The sequence below is a fragment of the Gopherus flavomarginatus genome, chromosome 5, assembly GCF_025201925.1.
Source record: "Gopherus flavomarginatus isolate rGopFla2 chromosome 5, rGopFla2.mat.asm, whole genome shotgun sequence".
NCBI classification, from domain to species: Eukaryota; Metazoa; Chordata; order Testudines; family Testudinidae; genus Gopherus; species Gopherus flavomarginatus.
In genome coordinates this window covers 129,260,381-129,272,396 of record NC_066621.1, presented here as the reverse complement: position 1 = coordinate 129,272,396, position 12,016 = coordinate 129,260,381, and the positions used below count along the sequence as shown (strand labels likewise).

General features: G+C 44.1%; 1 protein-coding gene across 1 annotated transcript in view; it reads right to left on the bottom strand.

Moving 5' to 3' along the window:
• Window positions 1–1,725: 1,725 nt before the first annotated feature.
• The window catches only part of DGLUCY (D-glutamate cyclase), a 65,182-nt gene continuing 54,891 nt past the window's right edge, over window positions 1,726–12,016 (bottom strand). The window contains 1 exon segment of the mRNA XM_050953273.1: window positions 1,726–1,866. Within this exon segment, the coding sequence (XP_050809230.1) occupies window positions 1,726–1,866 (141 nt within the window).

Genomic DNA, 12,016 nt, shown 5'->3' with positions numbered 1-12,016 from the left:
TAGAGAAAAACAACAAAGTGTTAAACTTAGTATTTCCCAGTAATAGCTATCTGACATATCCCCGTATTTGGACGGAAGATGGGAGCGGATAAAGACTTACTGATTCAAACATTCTTGACTAAATTTAGTGTTGTAAAATACATTTGTTACAGCTGCTAATTGGTGGTTATGGAGTTAAGTAAATGCAGTCTTACTGGAGTGCTTTCATCCGCACACTGGACTGTGTGTGGATGCAGATGTGAGAGAGAGACACACACACAAACCAGGCCTCTCTTTCACCAAAGGGAAATTTCTGCACAATGTCAGTTTCATTATTTCCCCATGCTTTACATAGGAGTCATGCAATGCTACTATTATTTCACTAATTCTGGTAAAGCTTCCCTTGTCTATTCACGATCAAAAGAATACACAGTCAGAGGGGCTGCAGGAACGGAAAATTGCTGAGGGTCTCGGCAGACCACTTGATCTTTCCAAATGTTGTTTGTACCATTAGCTAACTATTGTAAAGCACTTTGGATAAAAGCACTGTATTTAAAAAAACCCTTAATAATAATTAATGTTTTTGGGTTCTACACATAAAGGCACACAATTCATATTTTAATATCAGTAGTCTTACCTTTCTAATGCGATGGATGTGCCCTCTCTCACTTGCCAGGGCAGTGGGACGGGGGCGGGGAGGATGGGCTCTGCCCCTCCACAGAAGCCACAGAGCTGAGGCTGGGAAGGAGGGCCATCGCTCCCTGCCAGCCACAGCCCTGGAGTTGAGGAAAGTTGCCTCTTTCTCTGGCCGCCGCAGCCCTGCATGTCCCAAATTCACTCCGCCCCCTCTTCTCACCCCACTGCCCCCTCCCACATACCCCTTATTCCCCCCAAGGCCACCACCTCACCTTACACGTGTGTCTTCTCCAGGGTCCAGGCACCTAATTAGTGAAGCCTCGCCTACACAGCTCCACTAATTAGATGAGTGGCCCGCCATTCTTTTGTGCACGGCTGCCCAGGCACGCACCTTAGAGGGAACTATCCGTGGACGACCTGAATGGAGCTCATACACTACTGGTGGTGCGCAGACCACAGTTTGAGAACTTCTGGTATAGATGCTACATTTAGGACTTTCACTGCCATAAAGCCTCTTTTTTTTTTTTTTTTTAACCTGCACCTTTATTGGAGCTGCTTTCCGTACTGTCTTTTAAAAACCAAGTTGCTACAAGCACTACTTCCTGTTGCAGCTATGTGGCTTAGGAAAACAGGAACAAGCAATGGTTATAATACTTCTGCATTTAATGGCAAGAGACACTTGATTTTTTTCATGAAACACGGGTCACCTTTTACTATATAAGGCCATAGATTGTCTGAGTGAGTCATTATAACTAAGAGTTTTATGCTTATCAAACAGGAAAGATGGGCTTGTGGTGAAGGCAGGAGCCTGGGACTCTTGAGAGCTGCATTCAGGTCTGTGTCAGACTCTTTGTGTGATCTTGATGAAATAATTTAATCTCTCCATCTCTCATGCCTTCATCTGCCAAATGGGGCTAATGAAAGCTCCCTATTTCGCAGCAATATTAGAAGGATAATCATTAATGATTGTGAGGTGCTCAGACACTAGTGATGGAGGCCATATAAGTACCTACAAGCCTTTTCTGGTCTTCCATACCTTGTTGTTAGATTGGAGGTGGAGAGATACTCTAATAGAAACTTTAGAGTTTAGAAATGGTTAGGGAAAAGGCATCATGGTATCTGCTCCAGAAGTTTTACAATCATAACTGAGGGTATATTGTAGAAGGGCAGTCCATCCACTTCCATTTCGAGACTAGCAGTTACTCCACTACGGACTCCATGCTGTATAAGTGTCTTCAGCAACTTTTCTTCCTAAAACAAGGTATAATTAATATATTACTAATGTAACTAATAAGGCAAAGAATATTCCTCAAAATCTTTCAATTAAACATTAGAAGACTGTGACCACATCTGCCTAAGAATTTATTTTGGCTAGCAGTATCAAAAACATTACCACTCTCAGGGGGCCAAAGGGTACTTTTAGTAGCAGGAAATGCAAGTGCTAAGGAATTAACAAAAGGCAGTATTCATAGATATCCTTTAATTACTGTGCAATGTTAATGGTACCAAGCCAAAAACATATTAGGGTCTATTCAGAAATCTGAATCCACTGCACTGAGATTCTGGCTAGCTTCATGTCAGTAAATTTAAAAAAGTGAAACCAAATACATATTCACACAAAGCATCTTAAAGACTATCTGATTCCCCCAGAAAATAATGGCTTAAAGCAGCCTGGACGTGACATGTTCTTTTAGGGCTAATCCTAACTGACTGCTTTTACTGGCTAGGGCTGGCAGTGTGTGTGTATGTGTGTGTGGGGTGTCCTCCCATAAGTAGCATAAATTCACCTGTGGAAGGGCTTCTGCCATCCTTTGGGTTTCTCATCACTAACTTATTTCCTGATATATACAACAGTCAGAAACAGACAGATTTTAAAGAAAAGAAACAGGGGAAAAGAGAAAAGATGGGGAGAAAGAGAAATAGAAAATACTGGTGTCAAGTATCAGAGGGGTAGCCGTGTTAGTCTGGATCTGTAAAAGCAGCAAAGAATCCTCTGGCACCTTATAGACTAACAGACGTTTTGGAGCATGAGGTTTCGTAGGTGAATACTCACTTCGTCAGATGCATGTCTGACGAAGTGGGTATTCACCCACGAAAGCTCATGCTCCAAAACGTCTGTTAGTCTATAAGATGCCACAGGATTCTTTGCTGCTTTTACAGAAAATACTGGGATAGTCTGTGCAATCTATATTCAACTTTGCACAATGATCAGCACCCTTAGCTTCTACTGATTTCAGTGAGAATTGAGAGTGCTTAGCACCACACCTGATTGGATCCTAATACAATGAGAGAAGAAACAGGAAGGAAAGAAAAGAAACATTTTTAGTACTTGTAGTTCGCTTGATACAAGAATTCATAAACCAAAAATGTCAAGTATTCCCATTCATGCAATGTACACTATTTGTACAGAAATGTTTCAAACCCTACTGATTACAATAGTTTTACTACACTGTTTGGCTATATGAATGAAGTATACTGTAGCATTATTATACATATGTATAATGTACTTTTGTGTGTGATTACATTTGACATTTTTTTGGAAGCACTGGAATAGTCTCCCAAAGCCAGTTAACAATCGAAAATTTGTTAGCTGGTACTCTGTTTTTCTAACTGTACCCCATAATGATTGCTATCTTTCTTAAATTTCCTGATTCATGTGATATATTTCACAGCCAAAGCAGTCTTAAATAAGTCACAGCTTTTACAGGAAAGAACCAGAAAACACCTAGGTACATTATGTCAAACTGTGCACAGCAACCAGTTAGTTAACTTCTTACAGAAAGCATCTGGCTTCATCTTTTGCATATGTGCCAGTTTTCATAACACAGTGACATGATTCTGATCATAACTGTGCTTTAACATCTAAATATATCAAGTGCAGAATCCAGCTGTAAATTTACGTATGAGCCCTTTCCCCATGCAAAAATTGTCACTGAATACAAAATGATGTAAACTAAATTTCTCCTCTTGACTCATGAGGGAGAAACAAAGTAGATGAATTTATTCTCATCTTGTAGCTATAATTCTTTTACCTTTAGCAAGTACATTTTACTTGCTAAAGATCTCTGGCCTGACTACACTGAAAAAGCTTCTCCTGTTTAATACGATGAGATTGTCTCTGCTAAATTATATTCCACTGTCAGATATGTTACTCTTTGTGTCTGTAATGGGCAAACGCAATGTGTAACACCTTTCCTTAGCTGTGGAGTTCTTTGCAATTCACTCTCAAATCAATGTTTACAAAAGTACTTTAAACTGAGTGCAAAAATTAGGGCAGCAAGAAATCAAAATTCAATAGACGAAATAGCAAGTAATACAGTAGAAATACACTAATTTGCATTAGTAATGGGGAAAACCCATTTGTGAATTTAACAAGTGAATAAATAATAGTAAAACAAGGATAGTACATCTTTATTTGCTGCTCATTTATGCAGACAACTATAGTTCAGCTTGAATTTGTGATAGTACATAATGTGTGAGTGAATGATGTGTAGTATATTTTGTAATACTAATAATGAAATTTTAGCCATACAGCAACTCCCAAAAGAAATGGTTCTTTGAGATGCAGATCTACTGGAAGAAGAAACTTACTCTAGCGGTGGTTCTTCAAGATGTGATAAAGACGTGTATTCCACTTAGATGCATGAGTGGAGCTGGAGATTTTGCCTGACAGTACCTATAGAGGGGTGGCACCTCATGGCTGTGGCCCCTCCCCTGGCTATATGAGACAGCACTGCCCTGCTGAGTTCCTTCGTTCTGAATGCCCCTGAGAGAAGACTCCAAGCACAGGAGACGGAGGGTAGCCTGTGGAATACACATCTGCATAACATCTTGAAGAACCACAGTTACAGCAAGTAACTGTTTCTTCTTCCTCTTCTTCTTCAAGTAGATGTAGAAGTGTATTCCCCTTAGGTGATTCACAAGCAGTACGCTGTCCAGGAGAGGCGTGTTAAGGGTCTAGCGAAAGAGGGATCACAGGACTGTCCTTCTAAAGCTTGCATCCACTTTGGAAGATGCGATAATAGCATAATGGTCTGTAAACATGTGTATGAATGACCATGTGGCAAATATAAAATATGGAAAAGTCACCGAGGAACACTATCATCATTGCTTGCACTCTCATCAAATGAGATCATATCAACTGAGGAGGTACAGTTCAAGCTATCTTGATGCTATCCATCTAGAGATGGTCTGTGAAGAGACTGCTTGCCCCTTTGTGCGGTCTGTATACGCCATGAACAGGTGAGGCAAAGCACGAAACATTTCAGTCCTGTCCAGGTAAAAGGCTAGACATTGTTTGACATCCAAACTATGGAGGTACTCTTACTCCAGGGATGAATGCAGTTTAGGAAAAAATACAGGTAAATATACTGCCTGGTTCAAATGAAACTGAGACCTTGGGTGTGGTCATAAAGTTACCTTGTCTTTGAAGAACTGTGTGTAAGGAGGCCCACCCATCAGGGCCTGCAACTCTCACACCCTCCTTGTAGATGTAATGGCTACGAGGAATGTGGTTTTCTGAGACAAAAGGGGCAGTGGACAGAAAACAAGGGGTTCGAGTAGAATATCCATTAGAGCTGCCAGAACCATATTTAGGTCCCACAAGGGGACTGGCTCATAGACCAGAGCATTAAATGGAGAAGCCCTTTTTAGAAATCTTGTCATCAAGGCCTTGGAAAAGATTGAGTTTCTGTGAACATGAAAGACTGCTGCTAGATGCACTCTTAGTCAACTGACTGCAAGGCCCAGTTTCTGTAGATGTAGTACAGGGGCGGACAAACTTTTTGGCCTGAGGACCACATCGAGTTTCCAAAATTGCATGGAGGGCTGGTTAGCGGAGGCTGTGCCTCCACAAATAGCCAGGCATGGCCTGGCCCTGCTCTCTATTCTACCTCTCCTACTTCTCATCCCCTGACAGCCTCCCCGAGGACTCTTGCCCCATCCACCCCCACCCCCCGTTCCCTGTCTCCTGACAGCCCCTGGAACCCCTGCCCCTGACTGCCCCCACAATCCAACCCCTCCTCTCATTCCTGACTGCCTCCGCCCTGGGGACCTGTGTCCTATCCAACCGCCCCTTCTCCCTGTCCCCTGACCGCCCCCCACTGCCGAATCCAACCCCCCGTCTCCTTCCTGACTGCCCCCTGAGGACTCTTGCCCCCATTCAACCCCCCTGTTCCCTGCCCTCTGACTGCGCAAACCCTATCCACACCCCCACCCCCTGACCACTACCCCGAACTCCCCTGCCCTCTATCCAACCCTCCACCCCAGCTTCTTGCCCCCTTATCGCTCTGCCTGGAGTGCTGGTGGCGGGCGGCACTACAGCTGTGCTGTCCAGAGCACCAGGAAAGGCAGCTGCGCCGCCAGGCTGCAGCCAGCCATACTACGCCACTGCACAGCACAGAGCACCTGGTCAGGCCATGGTTTTGCAGCTGCGCAGCCCCAGGAGCTCGCAGCTCCGCCACCCAGAGCATTGTGCCAGTGGTGGCACGAGCTGAGGCGGGGGGGGGGGAACAGCAGGGGAGGGGCTGTGGGTGATCCACCCAGGGCAGGAGCTCAGGGGCTGGGCAGGAGGGTCCCGCGGACCGGATGTGGCCCGCAGGCCGTAGTTTGCCTGTCTCTGATATAGTAGGTACTCCAAGGTGTCTTGGATAGAAGATTACACAGGTTGTATCCCACATGAAAGACCTCTTCCACTTTGCTAAGTAAGCCATCCTAGTAGATGACTTCCTTCTAATGAGTAGGACTTGTTGGACACTGAGCACTGCTCTTTCTCTTCATTAAACCATGCAGCAGCCTCACTGTAAGGTATAGGAAGGTAGGTGCAGGATGGAGACTGATGCCATGGTTCTGAGTGAGCAGGCTGCAATGGGGAAGAAGTGGTATAGGAGGCTGAACCAATGGTACAAGACGGTCCAAGAACCAGTACTGCCTCAGCCATGATGGAGAAATGAGGATGAGCTTGTCCTGATCCACCTTGAGCTTGAGGATGCCCTGAGGAATGATCAGGATAGGGGAGAACATATACAGAAGAATCGACTGCCAGCTACAGTGGAAGACATCAGAGAGGGAGCTCGGGTTGAGACACCTCCACCAAGAGCTCAATAGGTGACACTTCCTGTTTTTGCTCATCATAAACAGGTTGACCATGGGAATGCCCCATGTTGCAAGGATGACCCAGAGGACCCTCACCTTCAAGGACCACTTGTGACTCAGGTAGAAAACCCCACTTAGATGGTCCATGAGATAATTCTGCATGCCAGGCAAGTGGACAGCTATCAGAGTGATGTCCTTTTAAATGCAGAATTGCCCAGGTAGATCATCTCTAGGCACAGTAACCTAGAGTGTGCTGCCCCTTGTTTGTTCACACAGTACAATGTGGTGGTATTGTTAGTGAGTATGTGAACCATGCATTGTGGATTGCCGAAAGTTCCAGTATGCTGCTATGGAGTGAGGCTTCCTGTTCCAACCACAGACACTGTACTCTCAGTGAGTCCAGATGTGCTCCCCAACCCTGAAGGGAAGCATTGTAATTACTGATTTATTTGGAGAGAGTCGACCGAAGGGGATGCCCTGCCATACGTTGTGTGGGCATGCCCATCACTGTAAGGAGTACAGGACTAGTGGAGAAAAGGTGAACCAAACTGTCCAGAGAATGCAGGGCAGGTAGACCATCTACCACATGTGAATGGGGTGAAAGTACAGCCTCGCAAATTTGACTACATGTGTACAAGTGGATATGTGGCCCAACAGGCTCAGACGCACCTGGACTGTTGTGGATGGCTGAGAATGTAGACTAAGGCAAGCTGTTCAACTGCATGGACGTGATCAGTCAGCAGGAACACACTTAACATCGTAGAACCTAACAGGGCCCCAATGAACTCGATTTTTGATGGGAGCGAAGGTTGACTTTATGTTGTTTAAAATGAGACCCAGACGGTTGAGCAAACACAACATGGTGTTGATGTAAGCAACAATTTCCTCTCTGGAGCTGCTTCTTAGTAGCCAGTCGTCAAAGTACAGGAAGATGTGGATTCCCTTCCTTCTGAGATATGCCATAACCATGGCCATGCATCTGGTGAAAACTCAGGGGACAGAAGAGGGGCCAAATGGGAAACCCATATACTAAAAGTAGAGTTCTCTTACAATGAAATTGAGAAACTTCCTGTGGCTTGGTAGAATCACCATATGAAAGTAGGTCCAGAGCAGCAAACCAGTCGCAGGGAGGCTAGTCAATAGAGTAAACATTTGGAACCTCATGTATTTGATAAACTTGTTGAGACCACAAAGATTGAGGACGGGCCTTATTCCACTCTTGGCTTTGGGTGTCAGGAAGTACTAGCAGTAGAAGTCTGGTGTTCTGGAAGAACTTCCTCCAGGCTCCACCACTCCCAAAGCTAGCTGAGAGTGGACCTGCTCAATGAGCAGTGTCTCACGAGAATGGTCCCTGAAAAGGGTTGGAGATGGAAGAGGAGGTGTAGAGAGCAACTGGATGGCATAATCGATCTGACAGTGTCTAGGACCCAGCTGTCGGAAGTAATTGATCCTCAAACATTATTAACATGGTCCAGCCTGTCCCCAAAAGAGTAGGGGGAAGAAGGCGGCATAGCAATTACTGGAACAGTGCTCTGGACCAAGGAGTCAAAATGAGCACATAGAGGGTACAGGGGGAAGACACATGGACTGGCCAAACCCCAAACTTGATTGTTTCCTCTTGTGGGAATGATCCCTTTTTATTGGGTAGTCCTGCTGTTTTGGGGGGAAGAAATGCACAAAGGAATGATGCAGACAGTACTACTGCTGCTGAGCACCATAGTGGTGCGTCTGTGTCAACAATGTGTACCTCCACAAGAACCTCAAGATAGCCCTGGAGTCCTTAAAGGAGCACTAGTGTGTCATTGATCTTTTCTGAGAACAAGGTCCATCCCTCAAAAGGCAAGTCCTCGATGGCTTGGTGGACATCATGCACAATTCCAGAGTTTTGCAGTCAGTAAGCCCTCCTCACAGTGATTACAGAATCCATCACCCTGGCCAAAGTGTCTACAACTTCAAGAGCAGACTGCAGGGATGTCTTGGTCACCAAGCAGCCTTCCATGACAAACACCCAAAACTCCTCACACAAGGTCTCAGGCCCACAAATTTGTACATAGCTGTCCAATTAAGGAAATTACATTTGGACACCAAGACTTGTTGATTGATGATCCACATCTGTAGGGACAAGGACGTGTAGACTTTCCAGCCCAGAAGGGCCAACAGCTTGGAGTCTCCGTCGTTAGCGGTGGACTTTCTGTGCTGTCGAGCTGTGTCACTCACCACCATTACAACCAGGGAATTCAGAGCTGAATGGGAATAGAACTCCTCAAATCCCTGCATAGGAGCAAAAAAGCACTTTTCCATGCACTTAGCCAGTGGCAATACCAAGGTGCGCTCCAGAGGGCTTTTGCTGGTTCAAGGAATGCATCATTGATTGGGAGGGCAACTCTCCTGAGACAGGTGGCTGCAGAATGTCCACCAATTTGTGGGTGTTCTCATGTAGGAACTCTGCCTGAATGTCAAGGGACATGGATACAGTGTAAAAGGTCTCAGTATGCCTTAAAGTCCTCCAGTATGGAAGGGGAGGATGAATCGGACAAGAGGAGATGAGGATGATGTTCTTGATTGAGTCAAAGCCGGATCTTGCTCCCTGGATAACTTACTCAGATGGGAGGACTCCGGAGGCTCTACAAGGAGACCCGCTGATACCTGGGCTTGCAGCTGATCTGCAACCATCACTGTTGATTTGGTGAATGATCTCGCCATTGAATCTAATGAGGAGTGGGATCTCTGCAAGCGAGGGACATCCCACTGAGTCCAAGGAGGCCACTGACATGAGTAGGACATCACTGGCCAGTAGGCACCAAGTCAGGGACCTCTGTCCTGACCACAGAGTGCATGCCAATCCTGAGAGCCATAACAGTCCATTAGCAGCCCACAGTGCTCATTGAGTGATGTGGAGCAGGAGGAGGATGACCCTGACTTGGATGCAGAAGAGTTCTGGGATCTTGGTGACGGGGTGGAGCAACAGCAGAGGAAGAGAGTAGGTGATCTGATTCATCCATCGCGTAGAATGAGGCAGGAAGTGGTGCCTCAGATGAGAGCACATGCCTGTGCCAAAGGCTGTGTCGGTCCTCATGCGAATACTGGTACCAGAGTGCCCATGTGTATAGATGTCGAGAGTGCCTTATTATCTTAACTCGGCACTTGGCCAGAGCACTAAAAGCAACTGTATTTGAGAGGTAACTGCCAGCAGAAAACACAAACAGTCTGGAATTTCTTGCTCAGTTTATATCTTTTTACACTAATGGAGTAAGGTGTGCTCAAGAAATTTGCTGCAGTGTTTAACTGTTCCAAGGTTTACAGTTAGAGCCATCATAGCCTCTTGACAGAGAATTTGTAATTTTCTCTCTCTCTACAGAGCTGTTTCCATTAGTTTTATCTGAATGAATGTTAGCATTGAACCTTCAAGGGTCCTTCCCATTATCAGATCATTATCGAGACTGCTAGCTGTAGAACTTGGTAATACAAATGCAAGACAGGATTTGCTCTGTGAGATACTGTGTTTAATTACAATACCTCTCAAAAATAACTAAAAAGTGCATGCACTGTTCTGAGAAACTTTTTTGTAATACCTGATGATTTAAGCACATGATGTGAAGAAACAGTCCTGAATATCCTGTTTTTGTTGTATTTGCCTAACCTGCAATATTAATTTAGTTTTTCTAGTGTTAAATAACAAACCTGTCACCGTGATTAGCATGAGATATTTTGATGGAATTCTAAGTGGAACCTATTGTTAGCTCAGTAGAAATACCACTGTGATGAATACAGGATGGATGGATAGACAGAAGTTGCCTAGGGCTTTGCTTATAGATCACACAAACAGTATTAGCAGCAAAGAATCCTGTGGCACCTTATAGACTAACAGACGTTTTGGAGCATGAGCTTTCGTGGGTGAATACCCACTTCCTCAGATGCATGCACCCACAAAAGCTCATGCTCCAAAACGTCTGTTAGTCTATAAGGTGCCACAGGATTCTTTGCTGCTTTTACAGATCCAGACTAACACGGCTACCCCTCTGATACTTGACAAACAGTATTGACTGTTTCCAAGCCCTTATGATGGTCATTCTGCCAATGAACATTTAGAAATCCAGACTGGTGTGTTATTGACACAGTATACCAGACCCTGCTCTCTTAATGATGCTCCTTTCTATCAAAGAAAAAGTATAACTATGACTCTTATCTGCCATTTTAATTCATTCTCATTTTGAAAACCTCCACATAATTACAGATTTACACCTAGTTCTGAGTTGTATTGGTGAAATATGTTTGAAACTTCAGAACTTCAATTATCTCTCCCTTCTTTAATTTAAAAATATCTGAAACAGTGGACATAAAATCTGGTAAATAAAGTTCATTCCTGGGCTTCAACCTGTGATAATCAATTTCAGCCAAGAACACTTTTACAGTTGGCTCCCTCAAATGGAAACCTTTATAGATTTCCAATTATAATCTTACAGTCAGGCATCAAATCAGTTTCTGCCAACATAAACATAATAAGGAGGGAAGAAAGGTTATAATTCAAGACAGAGAGTAGTGGTACTGTAAGTTGAAAAAACAATAAAACCCTGTTAGGGGATTGGAGAACCCCTTCCCTCCCAAAATGCACCTTTACATGCTCCTGTGTCCTGGGGATGTGACACCTTTGCCCTTGTTTTAATGTTTATCTTCTTACCACCTGTTTCATATTTTCTAGCAGTAAGGGGAGCCACGGTTGGGCATGTCTGGACATGCTAATTATGTGACATGTGACTATCACAAGATACATGAGTAACTTAGAATCTATACCGGGTGTTAAGAGCTTCTCTTTGTGGTATTATGGTGACAGACTTTGAACAGCCCACAACCAGTGTGCCTTGCTGGATCACCCAGCAGGGAGGGCGATTGTTTAATTTATTTGCTATAATATAGCCTAGGATCACGTAATCTATTGTAGTTTTCAACAAATGGTTAAAATCCACTTGGTCTCTCTCAAACTTGACTGAACTGCTTTAGGGGAAAGGCAGCTTGTAACATCCTAGAATTGTTTATATTGAACCTTCAAATTGTTTATACAATTATAATTTATACAATTATTTATAATTGTTTATACTGATTCTGTCGAAATACTCAAACTCCGCCCCCCCAGCAGCAGATGTATTCAGAGGACAAAGTCTACATATTTTTGAATATTTTTAAAATGATTTTCATGCCGGTGAAAGGAGTCTGTCAGCCACTCAGAGTGAAATCTCTTTTTTATCCAAGGAACAGGTACAATACAGATACTTTCAGTATACAAGATTTCTCATGTTGCTCCATTAATTTG